Genomic DNA, 19,127 nt, shown 5'->3' with positions numbered 1-19,127 from the left:
TGCAGGTTTGTCCTGAGAGACCTGTGGCTGCCCTAGCTTTGAGCTTTGAGCAGTAGAGACTTAAACAACTGAAAGGGAAAAATAGTAGAAGATGGGGGAGTCTTGATTTGAGATTCGTCATCCTCAGACAGACTTTGTAAGGGGTCATCCCTGTCTTCAGGATCTTCATCATCCTTGTTCTCCTCCTCAGAGGATTCAGAGTCTGGATCTTGTGGGATTCTGTAGGTTGAGAAGGAAGTCACGGGTCTGAAACGAGAGTGTCTACGAGGATGGCCTTGAATTTGGCATCAATGGCTTGAGATAAGGCAGAAAACAGATTGCAGCTCAGGAAGAAGATTAGTAATAGAAGCAAGTAAATCAGAGGGAACCCTGCGGGACCTGGAACATTCAGGCTCTATGGGACCCTGATTCAAATGGTCTGGTACCTGTGGACATAAGCCCCATAAGTTAGGTTGGGGTCTATTTAGGTTTGGCTCATCCAGAGACAAGACAGGTACACCTGAGGGAGGCAGATCAAGAGGATCTGGGGGTTCAGGATAACTAACATGTACTTGAGCCTGCACTCTTAAGCGTTTAGCTGATTGTTCATGGATTTTTTGAAGTGCTTTATCCCTTCTCTTTTCAGCTCTGGTGGGCATGGCCACTGGGGGAGCTGCAACGGAGGAGGCCGAGGCCGGAGGTATGCTTTCAATTTCATCACCAGTAGGCCTAAGGTCCTGAGTATTTCTGGAAGAACTGCCTCTCTTGGGAATAGAAGAAGCCATGGCCTGAACAAATTACAGGGACAAGGTCTGGAGCCAAAATTTGGGAGAAGCAATAGTCTGAACCAATTAATTCCCAAGAGGAAGGGGGGCCAAGCTCTTAGGCCCAGGCGCATCTGCCACTCAAAGACAATCTGGATCAATCTAGAGTTCATGCCAATGAGTCCAGAAGGGCTAGGCCTTACTGATTAAGCAACTAAGACACACTAGTTGAGAGGCCTAGCACAGGAGTAAAAGCCTGAGACTCACAGCCTACTCTGGGCCACGCGGTGGACTGTAAGGCACCAAACGGCCTGTGCATGGGCAGGCTGCTGGTGCCAGTATTACTGGATGCTGAGGGCCATTTCGCCAAGAAACTCAATAAAGAGTCAGACTAAGTCCAGGGGACAAAACAAGCGCCCGTATAAAAACATCCCACTCCGCAGGAGGTAACAGAAGCCAATTAGTAATAAAAAACCTCCTAGCTGGGCAGATTTGACAATAGAAAAACACGGCCGGCTGTAGCGAGGAGGCAAAGCAATTGCACGATTAACTAATAGCCTTGTTACGGCTTCTCTGCTCAGACCCGAGCCCGGGAGGGCTGGCTGAAAGCCAAACTGCTTTGATTGCCGATAAGAAGGAACTAATTACTTATCTTTTCTGTTGGTTTTAGAGAGAAGAAGAAAAAGGGAAGGTGTTTGTTTGGAGAGGAGCTGAGCCACCACGTGTCCTGTCGGTAGGAGGACCGAGCGAATTCTGGGGAAGGGGCGGATCCATCAATCATTTTAAAGACAGGCTCGGTATATGCGGATTGGAGCAACCCATGTGACTGCTGGACCCGCTCTTTCAGTACGGAGAAACAGTAATACATAGCAAACGAGATTGATAGGCTGGATTTTGTATCACAATATCACAAGTCGAACACTTCCCAAGCATCTAGAACTGTGTGATGTATTTTTGTATGATGCACACCGATCCAATTACAGTGGCCTTTTGCAACTGACAGATCTTGATTTTGTCAATATTTATTGTTTTCAAATGCTGGCTTAGATCTTTTGGCACAGCACCCGATTATTATTATTGTTGTTATTATTATTGTTATTATTATTATTAGTAGTAGTAGTAGTAGTAGTAGTAGTAGTATTAGTATTATTATCAGGCTCAATAAGGGCATTCAACATTCTCAGGCCACTGTCAGGATTTTTCTTTCTTTAATTATTCTTGGAGAAGAGAGAAATCCCCTAGACTAGATGGCTCTTTTGAAAAAGGCACTTTACCTTCATAATATCCTGTTTCTCTGGAACGGCACATTGCTGGTAGTCTCGGTGACATGGCAGCTTCTCTACAAACAAACTGGAAAACACACACAGATACACACCCATTTATCCCTTTGCAAGCCTAACAAACAATACTAATGCTTTTCCATTGAGACCATTGCAAAATAGATAAATGAGGTTAGAAGGATTTTTTTTTTCTTCTCTTCATTCACTTCATTTCATTGAAGTTTAAATTAGCAGCACTGCTATTCTATTGTTGGGTTCTTTGGGCTCAAAGACCATAATAGAATATTCAGAGCTTTGAAGGGATATTTTGCTATTCTGAAAATCCATAATGTGTGGCCCTCTGAAACTGTTCAGGTAAGGGATCTCTATCATCCCCCACCTCTTTCTAAACACAAAATCATTTATTTAATTAATTGGATTTCTAGGCCAGTGGACTCACGGCTGTTTACATAATAAAATCAGTAAAAATAAATAAAAAAGTAAGTAACCCAATGTAAATCTAATATAATGCTCAATGGCCCCAGGCCTGTGTTTTTAGAGCCTTGCAAAAAGCCAGGAGCCTCAGGAAAGGTTTCCCAATGTGGGGCCCATGCCCCACAGGAGGGCAATTTGATTTTTAATAGGGGCAATTAGAACATTGTTTCAACCAAGTTAATGGCCTTTTTAGGTTCACTTTTTGAATAGTAAGACTTATATGTCACGGGGCAGAGGGGGGCATGAGGATTTTAGAGATGCTTAGGTGGGGCATGGGCAAAAAAAGGTTGTGAATCACTGATATAGAGCCTTACAAAAGGCCAAGAAGGTGGGGGGCTTCTCTGGGGGAAGTTGACTCCAAAAATGTCACTCCAAAGTGTCATCTGGCCATCTGAACAGTTAGAAATGATGAATTGGCAGAAGCCTCTTCCCCCTCGACTAGATGGTAACTTGAAGTATCAGAAGAGGTCTTTTATTTTTATTTTATTTTATTTTATTAATAGAGTTGAAAGGGACCGTTAGGTCATCGAGTCCAACCCCCTGCCTGAGCAGGAAACCCTACAGTACCCCAGCCAAATGGAAGTCCAATCTCCTCTTGAAGGTGTCCAGAGTTGGGGAGTTCACCACTTCCCCTGGCAGGCAGTTCCATTGGTTGATCGCTCTGACCGTCAGGAAGTTGAGTAGCTGTGCTTGGTCATTGCTGTCTGTGATTTCTCTACCCTCTTCATTTTTTAGTGTGACAATTGTTTCTTTGATTTTCTTCTTATTGTTGATGTGTTGGAAGAATCTTTTTTTGTTGACTTTGACTTCCGCTGCAAGGTGTTGTTCATATTGTGCCTTTGCTGTTTTTATTTTTTGTTTGCAGGAACTGGCTGTTTGCTGATATTCCGCTTTGGTTATGAGTCCTTCTTTCCATTGTTTGTACTTAGCTTTTTTTCCTTTTATGTCATCTGCGAGGGCTTTGTTTAGCCATGCAGGTTTAGTTTTGGTTTTCCTGTTTTTCCTTTTCATGGGGATTGCGTTGTTTTGGGCGTCTATGATGCTGTTTTTTAGGATCACCCAGGCTTCCTGAGTGGTTTTTCCTTCTAAGAGTTCGTTCCAGGGGCATTGTTCAAGGTTCGCTCTGAGCTTGTTAAAGTCCGCTTTTCTGAAGTCTGGGACTGTAGTGGTGTTGGGTATAGTAGCTAGTGATTGCACTATGTTGAATTTGAGGATGACGTGGTCGCTCTCTCCCAGTTTCCCTTCTTCTTCTGTTCCCTCTATTGTTTCTTCCCTGTTTGTTAGTATTAGGTTTAATATAGCATTCCCTCTGGTTCCTGTTTCAACTTTTTGGGTTAGAAAGTTGTCAGCTAGACTGGAAAGAAATTTGGCAGACTTTCCACTTGGTGCTGAGTTAGTTTTCCAGTTGATGTCTGGGTAGTTGAAGTCCCCCATTATTGTCCTGCTGTGTTTGTTACATATGTCTGTTAGTTGGCATGTGAAGAGGTCGTCCATTGTGTCTGTTTGATTGGGTGGTCTGAGGTATACTCCAATTGTGGTGTTGCTCTTTTTTTATTTTATGTTGACCCATATGATTTCTAGGGGGTTATCATCTTTGGTTGGATGTAGTTCTGTGGCAGTGTAGTGGTCTTTGATGTATAGTGCAACACCTCCTCCTTTCTTGTTTGACCTGTTCTTCTTGAAGAGGTTGTAACCCATTATCTGTGTGTTCCAGGCGTGTGTTTCGTCCCACCAGGTTTCTGTGATTCCAATTAGATCGTATTGGCCCTCATGTATTAATAATTCCAGTTCATCCTGTTTGTTTCCCAAGCTTTGTGTGTTCGTGTACAGGCATTTTAGATGTTTGTGTTTGTTTGCAGGTAGAAATTTTTTATTCTCAGGTTTGTTTGTAGGCTTGTCCCGTTCCCCTTCCTTGTTTTGTTCAGTGTTTTGTCGTATAGTTTGGTCACCCTCCCCTCTCAGAGCTAGTTTAAAGCCCTCCTGATGAGTTGGGCTAGTCGGTTGCCTAGGAGGTTCTTCCCCGCTCTAGTGAGGTGTAGCCCGTCGCTTGCTAGAAGCCCTTCTTGGAGATAATGCAGGCCATGGTCGAGGAAGCCAAAGTTCTTATGGCGACACCATCCTTTAAGCCAGTGATTTATCTGCGGGATTTTGCATTCTCTGGCGGGGTGTCGTCCTCTAGTGGGGAGGATGGAAGAAAAAACAACCTGAGCACCTGTTTTTCTGATTGTGTTGCCCAAGTGGTCATAGTCTTTCATAATTTGGTTCATGTCTTTCCCTGTGTCGTTGATTCCCGCATGAATCACCAATAGTGGGTAGTAGTCCGTGGGTTTGAGTATTTTGGTGAGGTTTTCAGTTATGTCAGAGATTTTAGCTCCAGGGAGGCAGCACACCTCTATAGATTGGTTGTCTGGTCTGCAGATGGGAGGCTCAGTTCCCCTGAGGATTGAGTCTCCAATTACCAGTACTCTCCTTTTCTTTTTGGCTGGCTTGGGGTGAGGGAGGTTAGCTTCTGTTGTTGAGGCTTTTGGTGGAGTTGTGTTGTGCTTGGTTCTTGGTGGTTCTTTGTCAGATGTTTGCAGGTTTTCTTGTTCCGAGAGTACTGAATATTTGTTGCTTGTAGGCAGTGGGGTTGGGAGGAGGAGGGTTGGAGTTGGTGGAGGCTTGTTTTTTCGTCTTAGGGTGATGTGTGTCCAGCTATTTACTGCTTCTGGGGCGTGGATTCGGCTTAGCTCCTCTGGGGTGTTGGTTTTGTTGGGAGTCTGATGGATTTTCTCATTGTGATGTTGGTGCTTCAGGGTTGTTAGGTTTTTCTCTAGCTTTTGATTTTTTACTCAAATAGCTGGATGAGTTTGCATTTGTTGCAGGTAAAGTTTTGGAGGTTTGAGGGGAGGAGTGAGTACATGGAGCACAAACTGCAGCACACCATGGATTCAGTTCCGTCTTCATCTATGCTTGTTCGGGGAGTGACTTCTGTGTGCATGGTTGGTGTATCTTCTCTCTCTCTCTCTCTGTGCAGAGGTGACATGTCTGCTCTTGTTGCTGGGTTGGTGATTTCCTCTGCTTCCCTGGTCAGCAAACCCGGTGTTCTTTTGCCTCGCGGTGAGCTTTTAGCTTCTTCCCAGCATGCACCAGGAGTATGCAAATTACCCCCTGAAGCTCAGATTCCTGGGTGGTGAGTTCCTCTGCTTCCCTGGTCAGCAAACCCGGTGTTCTTTTGCCTCGCGGTGAGCTTTTATCTTCTTCCCAGCATGCACCAGGAGTATGCAAATTACCCCCTGAAGCTCAGATTCCTGGGTGGTGAGTTCCTCTGCTTCCCTGGTCAGCAAACCCGGTGTTCTTTTGCCTCGCGGTGAGCTTTTAGCTTCTTCCCAGCATGCACCAGGAGTATGCAAATTACCCCCTGAAGCTCAGATTCCTGGGAGATTCATTTTCATGTGAGATGCACACCATGTGGTACTCCTGAATCTAATGATACATATTATTTATTATGGTGCAATGTCACTATTATCAGTGGAACTCTTCTGAAATAAATGGTTTGTAAATTATACTCAATGCCAACTTTCAGAAGGTATTTTTGCAGGTCTACATTTATCAAAAAATGATCTTTCTTTTCACTACATTACCCTCTCCTTCTCAAGTATAACAAGCTGCCAAGATTCCAGGTAGCATCCAAACTAAATCAGAGGCTAAGCAGAGGTGGGTTGCTAAGGTGGAACGGTGACGTGTGCTCACCCCCATGGCTCTGAGTGCTAGTGGAGTCCAGCGCAATTCTGCTACTGCGCCTGAACAGGTAGCAGAATCATGTACGGAGACGCAGGTGCACCCGTATTTCGCCGTGGTTTTTTGCTTCAGCATTTGGAAACAGTTGCATCTTTTCATGGGGTTATTCAGCTGCTCTCTGCAGCAGCCATGGACTAATGTAGGTGTCCCCAAACTTGGCAACTTATGACTTGCGGACTTCAATTTCCAGAATTCTCTAGCCAGCATAGCTGGAGGGAGAATGGGATGTGATTGCTTCTAGACAGTTGCAGATCAGTACTTTCTCTCATGACCTCACACATAACAAAACCTTTTTGAAATTATATGCAAAGGAATGTACAGTCCCAATCAGTATGTTCTGCTAGACATGTATCAAGGTAATAAAATACTTGCAATTTCTAAATTTTAAAATACGGATTTATATACTGATCCTTACGTTATAAATTTATTGTAGAGGACAAAGGCATTTTCAAGATTTCCCTCTTGAAGGTAGACAGAAGCCATGCGCTCCATCTCCACACCAGATCTGAAGTAGCGTCGGGGTGTAATGTCTTCATTTATTGTTATGTTACAGCCAAGCTTGCTTAAGGCACGGACACGCTCCTCTGGGCTCAAGGAAATATCTGTGTGGTCAGGAATAGCTGCTAGCTTTTTCTGTTAAAGCAGAGGTTATACATTGTATTTTATTTTGACAGGTGACTTTGATTCATATATATTCAATATTCCTGATAGGCAAATTAAATTATGGGCTATGTGCATCCCATGCTTTTAAGAAGCTTTTCATTATGTTTCCACAAAATCCCTGCAAAATAAATGATTCCACTAAAACAAACATTTCCACTGCATTGTAGGCATGCATGCAAACGCACACACACACACACACACACACACACACTCTCATCAAAAGCACAATTACCTTGACACTTATTGCAACTGACATGCAACCAAAGTAAGGTCCATTGTGTGTTGTGTTTCCCCATTTTTTTCTTGTCTTTTGTGTACACTTATGGAAAAGTGTTCATTTTAACCAGGAACCTTTCAGTCTCTACTTTTAAAATCAGTGTGATTTTTAATTTGACAGGTGACTTGTATTCATGTATATTCAATATTTCTGATAGGCAAATGAAATTATGAACTACATATATACCCCATACTTTTAAGGAGAAGCTTTAATTACATTTTCATAAAACCCCTGCAAAATAAATGATTACGCTAAAACATTTCCACTGTATTGTATGCGCGCACACACACACACACACCAAAAGCACAATTACCTTGACACTTATTGCCAATGACATGCAACCAAAGTAAGGCCTATTGTGCTGCACTTCCCTGTTTTTTTCTTTTCTTTCGTGTACACTTATGCAAATGCATTTCAACTATGAATCTTTCAGTCTGTATTTTTAAAATCAATGTGAAGGAGTGCTCTATTATTCTCTAATGGAGATGACTGTGAGATTTAAAAAACAACAACCATGATTCATCCTGAAAAGCCTAAGGTCAATAAACTGTTATTGAAAACAGCATTTTTAGAGCAATAGTACTTAAGGACAACAATCTGAACCACACACTGGGATTAACTTAGATGCTTCTTCACTAGATTTGAGGAATCAGTGCATCCCAGGACATATTTGAATTTGAATAGAATGCTTGTTCTACAAAAGCCCAGCAGGTGTGTTGCCAGACCAGCAGTTTTCCCTATATTATAAAGCATCCATCCTTACCAAGGAACTCACAGTGAATGATTCTTCCATGTTGTGTCAGCAACCCAGCTTATTCTTTTTCTTCTTTCCGATCATGCCATCTAGTCACAAAAGAGAACAGGAAAATGTATAGCACTCAGTGCAAACAACAAACTGCACAAATTAGTAGCCATTGGAAATATTCTAAAGAAATATAAGCAAATGAAATCAAATCCTATCATTTGTTCCTAGTACAACAACAATAAAGCACAAATATAAATTTTAAAATACAGAAAAATCAGCCCTGAATCAATTAATAATAAAAAATGGATACTAACCAGCTTCTGCAAACTATAGCTATAGAAATCTGGTAACCTTTATAGTACTTATCTAGATTACATCTTGCAGAAGGGAGACTGTTATTCATTGATCAGAGAGATAGCAACTTTCTGATAATCAAGTTCATGAGTGCCAGATGTCATAGGTGGTACCGTACATTGAGCACTGTAACATTACATAGATATTGACTCAACTGCTGTATCTGAGCAGACAACTGGAACATTTGCCTCTAATCCATATTGTAATATTTTCATATTAAATTTTTCATAATAAAATTATCAACCTGAAAAAGCAACAATTATTTGAGGTTGTAGCTAATTTTCTCCACAGTACCTCACAAGCAACTGAACTGGAGGCCATCCTTAAATTGATAAAGGCAACATCAAGGGTGCTATTTGTAGGGCTGGAGGGTTTCCCCCCCCCCCCAGCTAAATTGTGCAAATGTGCACACTGATCCATGGTAGAATATTCTGAACTAAAACCCGTTTGTTCCTAAACTAAAATATACTAATATAAACATACAGTGTGGGGGGGGAGTATTTAGTCAGACACCAATTGTGCAAGTTCTCCCACTTAAAAAGATGAGAGAGGCCTGTAATTGACATCATAAGTAGACCTCAACCACGAGAGACATTATGAGAAAATACATCCAGAAAATCACATTGTCTGATTTTTAATTAATTTATTTCCAAATTTTGGGGGGGAAATAAGTATTTGGTCAATAATAAAAGTTCATCTCAATACTTTGTTATATATCCTTTGTTGGCAATGACAGAGGTCAAATATTTTCTGTAAGTCCTCACAAGGTTGGCACACTGTTGCTGGTAGGTTGGCCCATTCCTCTGTGCAGATCTCCTCAAGACCAGTGATGTTTTGGGGCTGTCGCTGGGCAACACGGACTTTCAACCCCCTCCAAACGTTTTTTATAAGGTTGAGATCTGGAGACTGGCTAGGCCAGGACCTTAAAATGCTTCTTACGAAGCCACTCCTTCATTGCCCTGGCTGTGTATTTGGGATCATTGTCATGCTGAAAGATCCAGCCATGTTTCATCTTCAGTGCCCTTGCTGATAGAAGGTGGTTTGCACTCAAAATCTCACAATACATGGCCCCATTTATTCTTACATGTGCACGGATCAGTCGTCCTGATCCCTTTGCAGAGAAACCGCCCCAAAACATGATGTTGCCACCCCCATGCTTCACAGTAGGTATGGTGTTCTTTGGATGTAACTCAGCATTTTATTTTATTAATAGATTTGAAAGGGACCGTTAGGTCATCGAGTCCAACCCCCTGCCTGAGCAGGAAACCCTACAGCACCCCAGCCAAATGGAAGTCCAATCTCCTCTTGAAGGTGTCCAGAGTTGGGGAGTTCACTACCTCCCCTAGCAGGCAGTTCCATTGGTTGATCGCTCTGACCGTCAGGAAGTTCTTCCTTATTTCCAGGTTGAATCTCTCCTTGGTCAGCTTCCAACCATTGTTCCTCGTCCGGCCCTCTGGTGCCCTGGGGAATAAAGAGACCCCCTCCTCATCGTGGCAACCCCTCAAGTATCTGTAAACTGCTATCATGTCCCCTCTAGACCTTCTTTTTTCTAGGCTGTCCATGCCCAGTTCTCTCAATCTCTCTTCGTAAGTCTTGGTTTCGAGTCCCCTAATCATTTTGGTTGCTCTTTTTTGCACCTTCTCCAGAGTTTCGATGTCTTTTTTGTAGTGAGGTGACCAAAATTGGATGCAGTACTCCAGGTGGGGTCTGACCAGGGCATAGTAGAGTGGTATTAGTACTTCCCTGGTCTTGGAGCGTATTCCTCTGTTGATGCAGCTTAGGATTGAGTTGGCTTTTTTGGCTGCTGCTGCACATTGCTGACTCATGTTTAGTTGATTGTCCACAAGACTCCAAGATCTCTTTCGCAGTCACTACTGCTGAGTGGGGTATCTCCCAGGCTGTATGTATGTCTGGGGTTCTTTTTGCAGAGGTGAAGGACTCTGCCTTTGTCGGTGTTGAACCTCATTTTGTTGGTATGGGCCCACTGTGATAGTCTGTCTAGGTCTTCTTGTACTCTGAGCCTGTCTTCAAGGGTGTTGGCTACCCCCGCCAGCTTGGTGTCATCTGCAAATTTTATTAGTTCCCCTTTTATTCCCTCGTCCAGGTCATTGATGAAGATGTTAAAGAGTACAGGACCCAGGACAGAGCCCTGTGGTACTCCACTGTCTACTTTTTTCCATGTGGATTTGGTGCCGTTGAGGACAACTCGTTGGGTGCAGTTGGTCAGCCAACTGTTTATCCATCTACATGTGTAGTAATCTACTCCATTTTTTTCTAGTTTGTGGATTAGGAGATTGTGGTCGACTTTATCGAAAGCCTTACTGAAGTCCAAGTATATGAGGTCCACTGAGTTGCGTTGGTCAACTGACTTGGTTATGGTGTTGAAAAATGATATGAGATTGGTTTGGCATGATTTGTTTCTGATGAATCCGTGCTGGCTATTGGATATGATCTTGTTTGTTTCTAGGAAGTGGGTAAGTTGTTTTTTAATTATTCTCTCCAGTATTTTTCCAGGTATAGAGGTCAGACTGATTGGTCTGTAGTTACCTGGGTCGGTCTTTTTGCCTTTTTTGTGGATGGGGACTACGTCAGCTCGCTTCCAGTCTTCCGGAAGCATTCTTTCTCTTCCAAGCACGACGAGTCATGTTTCTACCAAACAGTTTTACTTTGGTTTCAACTGACCATATGACATTCTCCCAATACTCTTCTGGATCATCCAAATGCTCTCTAGCAAACTTCAGATGGGCCCAGACATGTACTGCATGTTAAGCAGGGGGACACCTCTGGCACTGCAGAATCATGAGTCCCTGGCGGCATAATGTGTTACTGATGGTAGCCTTTGTTACGTTGGTTCCAGCTCTCTGCAGGTCATTCACTAGGTTCCCCCATGTGGGTCTGGGATTTTTGCTCACCGTTCTTGTGATCATTTTAACCCCACGGGATGAGATCTTGCATGTAGTCTCAGATCAAGGGAGATTATCAGTGGTCTTGTATGTCTTCCATTTTCTAATTATTGCTCCCAGAATTGATTTCTTCACACCAAGCTGCTTGCCTATTGCAGATTCAGTCTTCCCAGCCTGGTGCAGGGCTACAATTTTGTTTCTGGTGTCCTTCCACAGCTCTTTGGCCTTCACCATAGTGGAGTTTGGAGTGTGATGGTTTGAGGTTCTGGACAGGTGTCTTTTATACTGATAGCAAATTCAAACAGGTGCCATTACTACAGATAATGAGTGGAGGACAGAGGAACCTCTTAAAGAAGAACTTACAGGTCTGTGAGAGCCAGAAATCTTGCTTATTTGTAGGTGACCAAATACTTATTTTCTACCATAATTTGCGAAGAAATTCATTAAAAATCAGACAATTTGATTTTCTGGATGTGTTTTCTCATGTTGTCTTTCATGGTTGAGGTCTACCTATGATGTCAATTATAGTCCTCTCTCATCTTTTTAAGTGGGAGAACTTGCACAATTGGTGTCTGACTAAATACTTGTTTTCCCCACTGTATATGGCATAAAATCAAGGATATAGTTTACTAATTATTTACAATATTAGGACTGGGCAATAATTATCAAGATTTTGCCTCCTATATTACCCTGTTTCCCCGATAGTAAGACACCCCCGATTGTAAGACATATCGGGGTTTTCAGGGGGGTCAGCTAATATAAGCCGTACCCCGAAAGTAAGACATATGTCTTACTTTCGGGGAAACACGGGGGTATTGCCGGGGGGGGAGCCCGATGACGTCGCTTCCAAGCTCCCCGCGCGTCCCTCGCCTTCGCCTCTTCCCCGGCTTGGCAAAGCGAAGGACGGCGCTGGTCCGAAGCGAGCCGAGCGGGCGGCGGCTTGCAGCGAAGGCGCTCGTCCCAGCAACTGAGTCCTGCCGAGGCTCGGCTGCAAGCGGCCAGCGAGGCCGACCAGCTCCGAGGCGAGCGGCCGGAGCTGCGCCCTCCTTCGCCCGCCTCCTTTCCGGCAGGCAGGTGGGGCTGCCCAACTGCGCAGAGCGGCTCCTCTCCTCCAGACACACGCTTCCCCGACACGCGTCTGCGGCTCCACGCGTGCACGCCGCTTGGAGCCCTGAGGTTGAACTTGGAAAAGGGCTCACGAGGCTCCTGTCCCGCGGCTGCCCTTCTGGACTCTGGGGAGATGCCTTCGGGAAAGCGACCCTTTCAATTTTTTTCCAATGTAAGACATACCCCGAAAGTAAGACGTAGTGGGGCTTTTGGGGGTAAAAAGAAAGTAAGACACTGTCTTACTTTCGGGGAAACACGGTATCAGTCTAGAACTGAACACACTCAAAATTGTAGAAATGGTGATAGACCTTAGGAGAAACCCTCCCATCCTATCACCTCTCAAAATAATAGACAACACAGTATCAACAGTAGAGACCTTCAAATTTCTAGGTTCTATCATATCTCAAGATCTAAAATGGTCACCTAACATCAAAAACGTCATCAAAAAAGCACAACAAAGAATGTTCTTTCTGCACCAACTCAGGAAGCTCAAACTGCTCAAGGAGCTGCTGATACAGTTCTATAGAGGAATTATTGAGTCTGTCATCTGCACCTCTATAACTTTCTGGTTTGGTTCTGCAACCCAACCAGACCGACACAGACTTCAGAGGAGAATCAGAACTGCAGAAAAAACAATTGCTGCCAACCTACCTCCCACTGAAGATCTGTATACTGCACGAGTCAAAAAGAGGGCGGGGAAAATATTTATTGACCCCTTGCTTCCTCGACATAAACTGTTTCAACTCCTACCCTCAAAACATCGCTACAAAGCACTGCACACCAAGACAACTAGACACAAGAACAGTTTTTCTCAAACACCATCACTCTGCTAAACAAATAATTCCCTCAACACTGTCAAACTATTTACTAAGTCTGCCCTTCTATTACAACTAGTTTTTTTCTCATAATTCCTATCACCCATTTCCTCCCACTTATGACTGTATGACTGTAACTTGTTGCTTGTATCCTTAAGATTTTTATTAATATTGTTTCCTCATTGTTTATTTGACCCCTACGATAATCATTAAGAGTCTGCAGAGAGGGGTGGCATACAAATCTAATAGATTATTATTATTGTTGTTGTTGTTGTTGTTGTACCTCATGATTCTTGACAATTATATCTTTTTCTTTTATGTACACTGAGCACATATGCACGAAAGATAAATTCATTGAGTGTGCAATCACACTTGGCCATAAAGAATTCTATTCTATATTCTATTACCTTTTTAGTATTTAGGAAGAATGACAGAATTAAGTCACTCTTTGGAGACTAATAAAGAGTTATTTAATAGAAATAAACAGGGTAACACAGCGGCCAATCGGTCAGCTATTTTCAGCAACACTAGCAAAATCATATCTTTAGCTGGGGCTTTGCCACTTTACAATAAATTGTTTTTGGGATTTCTAATTGTAAAACTAGGGGCCAAATGGGATAGGGATCAGATAAAAGAGGTCCAAGAGAATCACCAATAAAGGAACACAAAGTTGCCAAAGTATCTCATCCACAATTCCAAACAGATTAAATCATTCACATTGGAAGTAGGTTTATCTGAATGCAAGATATAAGATGCCAGAACAGATGATCAACTTAATTTGTTACTACTTAGGTACAGATTAACAGAGTTGGAAGGGACAGTACCTTGTAGGTCATCTAGCCCAACCCTCCCCCCATCAAAGAGGAGACCCTATACCAGTGATGGCAAACTTTTTTTGGTTCATGTGCCAAAAGGGGTGTGTGTGGGTGTCCTAGTGTGTGTGTATGTGCCCACACCCCTTCCCTCCCCTGCATGCATACATACCCCCCTCCATGTGCTTCCCCCTGCACATGTGCATAATCCTTTCTAAAGGTGAAAAAAATGACCACATGGGAAAACGGGAAGTCCGGGAAAATGTACTTCCAGTTTATTATTGTGCTGTATTTTTGCACTCCGGAGGGTTTAGGGGAAAAAACAGCACACAGACAAACCAGAGGTTTGGAATACGTACTTCCGGTTTGCCCATTGTGCTGGTTTTTGCACTCCGGGGCTTCGAGAAGATTCCCTGAACCCCATGGAGTGCAAAAAATAGCACAATAGCAAACTGGAAGTGCATTTTTCTGAACTTCCAGTTTGTCTGTTGGGGGATTTGTTTTGCTCCTGGAGCTTCAGGGAAGCTTCCCTAAACCCTCCAGAGTGCAACAAACATCTGGAGGATGAAATGGCCCTTCTCAAGGCCAAAAATCAGCTGGCCAGTGCCCTGGAGCTGAAACATTGCAAAGTCTTGCATGCCCTCCAATATGGTTCTGCTCGCCATCACAGCCCTATACCATTTCTGACAAATGGCAGTCCAATTTCTTCTTGAAAGCTTCCAGTGATGAAGCTCCCACAACTTCTGAAGGCAACTTCTGTTCCATTGGTTGATTGCTCTCACTGTCAGAAAATTTATCCTCATTTGCAGGTTGAATCTTTCCTTGATCAGTTTCCATCTATTATTCCTTGCCTGGCCTTCGGGTATTTTGTGGAAGCCCTGTCATTTCATCAGCCATTTCAGTTGTGGAAGCACTGTCATTTTGTTCTTTTTTCTTCCTGAACCTTTTAAAAATTCTTTTCTTTTTCTTTTTAGTAAATGAAGACATTTTCAAGAAGGAGAATCAGGATAAAACTGCATGTTTTTACAGTTCAAATTACTAGTCTAGGTTTGAACATAATTATCAAATCAAAGTTTGGAATGTGTTGTGGTTCAGCCTGAGGCTGCTCAGGGACCGGCTGTGTCTCTGCTGGCTCCATGCCCGGAGGAGGATGACAGCGAAGAGGAGGGGGCTGAACAGTCGGACGGGGGAGAGGAAAGTCAGGAATGGGATGAAGGAGAACAGCATGAGAGCCCCGGGGCGGGGGGGCTGTCCCCAGCCAGTAGCTTGGAGTCATTAGGTGATGAAGCACAAGCCGTCATTGACATGCGACAGAGACGTTCAGATCAAAGAAAGGAGCAATTAAAGAAGTATTATCAGCACTGAATTAGGAACAGCTGGGTTTCGGTGTGGTCCTCCTTAGCAGGGTTTAAAAGGCAGGCAAGCCCTTGAAGCCATGTGGAGTGTTATCAGTTGGAGTTACAGTGTCCTGCTTTGTTCTCGGCGTCTCTGTTCCTGGCTTGTGGACCAGCAGTTTGGAAGACCCGTGGGAGGTGTAGGTCTGCTATCTACACCCTCGTCTTGGCAGCAAGAATCCTGTATTGCTGCATGGACTTTTGCCTTCGTGGATATATTTGAAGATACAGCGTTTTCCTGTTTGTAAGGACATTTTCTGTTACCTGTGTTTTTCTTGAATTTTATAAACTGCCTTTGCCTTTTACCGGTGTGTCTGGCTTCTCTTTTTGGGTTGGTCTTGGCTTCCGGAGTGACCCAGACAGGACAGAATGTGAAGTTTTAGTAGAAAATTTTCACTCTCTAAGCAGCGGTATTCAAACTTGGCAACCTTAAGACTTGTGGAATTCTTCAGCCAGCTATGAAGAATTCTGGGAGTTGAAGTCCACAAGTCTTAAAGTTCCAAGTGTAAAGACCTCTGCTTTATAGCTACAATTCATGGTAAAGCCAATGAGATGTCCACATGCAATTGTGGTCACATTAAGATGTTTATATCTCTGCAGCGCAACCTTCTTTCAGCCTGAGTCTAGCTGTGAGGAATAAGATGAGTTTAAATATCTGAAGGTCCTAAGGACCAAGTATCTTAAAGAGAAGAATTTCTAATTGATATAAAAAGCCACAAATGTAATTTTTTTTACAATTAGAGCACCATGCTGAAATGTTGCAGGCAGCAAGTGGCACTTTTGGACACTTGGTGGCAATTATTCAGATGGAACATCTTGAATATAAGAGGTAAAAGCAGCCACTAGCCTTAACTATTTTGCAATCAAGTCTGACAAAGAAATATTTGTCTTTAGAAATGTCAGGCATCTCTACAAATACATTTCTACAAGTAAGTTGATGTATTTTGATTCCTACAACAGAAAACCAAAGTACAGTACTGCCTGTTGTACATACTCCTGATCAGTTGGAGGATAATGAAGATATTGAGAACTCGGATTCAGATAGTGTTTATGAAGTAGTGGGGGCCCCGACGTTACAGGTAGTAGAACAGGTGGGAGGCCAGCCACAGGATGGGACTATGAGTTCAGGATCTAGTGAGGGAGAATCAGACGGTCTCTTGGTTAACCCTAAATTCAGAAGGGTCCAGAAACGTAGAGAGCAGAGGTCTGGAAGAAGATATTAAGGAGAGGAATGGGTTAAATATTGTAGTGATGTATTTGGCACGTCAAGGGGTCAGTGGAGAAGAAGGGTGGAGTTTCAAAATTGCCAAAAAGAATAATGGATGTGTTTTTACCACGCTAAAGTAAGCCAAAGTATTTTGTATTGTATTCAGTCAGTGCTGCTGTTTTTTCGAAGTTATTTGATTAGGAAAATAAATCTTGTGTAAGTGAAGCAAGAAAAGGAATGTGAGAAATGCGGCTAAGAGAGAGATAATGGACCGAGTGCTGTATGGAATGTGTTGAAATACAGGAGAGCAGAGAAATAAACAGAGTTGCTTTATTCATGAAATGATGCATTTAATAAGAGTTACCGTATTTTCCGGTGTATAAGACGACTTTTTAACCCCTGAAAATCTTTTCCAAAGTGGGGGGTCGTCTTATACGCCGGATACTGCGCCCATTCGGTGCCGAAGTCATTCATACGCAGCAGCCACAGCCGCGGGCGGGAGGAGGCCGGGAGCGGGATTGAGGGGGGGGGAGCGGACCCGCGCTCACTTTCGGCTCCGGGGACTGCGGGTGGCTATGGCGCCGAAAGGAAAAAGAAGTTGCTGAGCATCCCTTCGTCATAAACCCGACGGGAGGCGATGCCGCAAGACGCCGTCTCCTCGAGCGCTCCCTTGCCGGCCGAAAGCTCCCCGAACTCCCGCCTGTGAAGAGAAACCAAAGGGGGAAATAAAAAAACAAGGCGTCGGGCGAGCGCCAACCGATTCCGGAGCTCCCTCGCCGGCTTCATCGACGCGCTGCTGTTGCTGCTGTCGCTGCCGCCTGAGGCGGCGGCACTCGAATCTGGCGTGGTGGAAAATCTTTGCCTGCCTCCAGATTTTCCACCACGCCAGATTCGAGTGCCGCCGCCTCAGGCGGCAGCGACAGCAGCGCGTCGATGAAGCCGGTGAGGGAGCTCCGGAATCGGTTGGCGCTCGCCCGACGCCTTGTTTTTTTATTTCCCCCTTTGGTTTCTCTTCACAGGCGGGAGTTCGGGAGGCAAGGGAGCGCTCGAGGAGACAGCGTCTTGCGGCATCGCCTCCCGTCGGGTTTACGACGAAGGGACGCTCAGCAACTTCTTTTTCCTTTCGGCGCCGTAGCCACCCGCAGTCCCCGGAGCCGAAAGTGAGCGCGGGTCCGCTCCGCCCGCCCGGTTTGCAAGCGGCGGAGATCCCGGGCTGCTTGGCCGAGCGGGGCTTCCATTCAGGACGGGGGCAGGAGGGAGGGAGGGAGGGAAGGGAAACGCAGCCCTTTGCCTCAGCCCGCCGGCTCCACCAACACCCCGTTTCTCGCTCGCTCGCTCGTTCCTCCCCCCTTCCTTTCCCTCGCCGCCGCAGCACAGAAGGGGAGCGAAGGCATGTGCGTCAGAAGAGGGGTAGTCTTATACGGCCAGTATATCTCAAATTCTATATTTTAACTAGAAAAGTTAGGGGGTCGTCTTATACACCCAGTCGTCTTATGCGCCGGAAAATACGGTATTTGTAATTACTAAATTTCTACCAGAAACCAGAACTCTGCCCACCAACATTATAAGATCTCTGCCATTATACTGTATTTTTAAAGGTCACTATTTACCGTGGTGAAGGAACATGCAACATGGCATTTCAACATATTGGTGACAATTTACCAGGGCTTAATAACAAATTTATTAAATAAACATGTTCAATTTCCTGCCTCACTCCCTACATTATTATTACGCTGCTAGCTAAAAAGAAATATTTTATAATAGATACCATAAATATAATAGATAATATAATAAATAGTGTCATGTAAAATATTAATGAAACAGGATACCTTTTTTTTGCTGTTTTGATGGGTGGGGAATACAAGAAACCTTTATCAGTGCTAGCCACCTCATAATATTGAATATTAAGAGTTGCACAGAGCTCTGGACTCAACCTCCAAAAAAGTGCTTCAGAGCACACAGGCTCCGGTTTATTTATTTACCGGTATTTTTTAATATTTATTTATTTATTTATTTGTTTGTTTGTTTGTTTGTTTTTTAGTTCAATACAGTACACAATAATACACAATGAAGGTTATAGAGGATATAGTAGAGAAGCACAGCTACCTTATCTTCCTGCCTTCTCCACTATTCTTTTTTAGAGGTGAAATCCAAAGCACTTTACGGTCTTGTTGAATGTTTTCAAGATGTCATTGCTTTTGGTTTCATCGTAGTCTCACATTTTGCAGTCAAACCTGCTTCATCATACAAAGCAAGGTAAGTTCTTCACAGACCAAATTTGTTCCCATGTGGCTTTTTTGATTCTCTGAATCTCCAAAAATCACATGGCTGAATTTTGGCAGAATACTCCAAGAAATGTCAACAATGCAATTTCCTACTACTGTACGTTTTAGTAGGGGGGAAATGGTGTGCGAGTCATACCATATTTCAGATCTACTGCCATTCCCATAGTGAGAAAGCAAACTGGAAATCATGCCTCTAGCATTTGTGCATTTTGTATTTTCTTTCCTATATGTAGAACCTTTCTTTTTTCACCATTAAATTTCACCTTGTTAAATAGTGCCCAATGTTCA

At 43.7% G+C, this 19,127-nt stretch overlaps 1 protein-coding gene across 5 annotated transcripts in view; it reads right to left on the bottom strand.

Annotated features, from left to right (window-relative positions):
- The window catches only part of STAMBPL1 (STAM binding protein like 1), a 65,441-nt gene that overhangs the window by 27,879 nt on the left and 18,435 nt on the right, over window positions 1–19,127 (bottom strand). For 3 of the 5 annotated variants that reach the window (XM_070752311.1, XM_070752312.1, XM_070752315.1), the window contains exons 2-4: window positions 7,981–8,060; window positions 6,693–6,910; window positions 2,018–2,093 (exon numbers count right to left, since the gene is read on the bottom strand). In XM_070752311.1, coding sequence (XP_070608412.1) covers window positions 2,018–2,093; window positions 6,693–6,910; window positions 7,981–8,010 — 324 coding nt within the window. In that variant the 5' untranslated portion in view covers window positions 8,011–8,060. Of the gene's footprint in view, window positions 1–2,017; window positions 2,094–6,692; window positions 6,911–7,980; window positions 8,143–19,127 lie in introns of all 5 variants that reach the window. The other 2 variants (XM_070752313.1, XM_070752314.1) reach the window with 2 other exon arrangements.

This window comes from Erythrolamprus reginae, chromosome 5 (assembly GCF_031021105.1).
Source record: "Erythrolamprus reginae isolate rEryReg1 chromosome 5, rEryReg1.hap1, whole genome shotgun sequence".
In the NCBI taxonomy this organism is placed as follows: Eukaryota; Metazoa; Chordata; class Lepidosauria; order Squamata; family Dipsadidae; genus Erythrolamprus; species Erythrolamprus reginae.
Note: the sequence above shows the minus strand (reverse complement) of the source record. Positions and strands in the feature narration are given on the sequence as shown.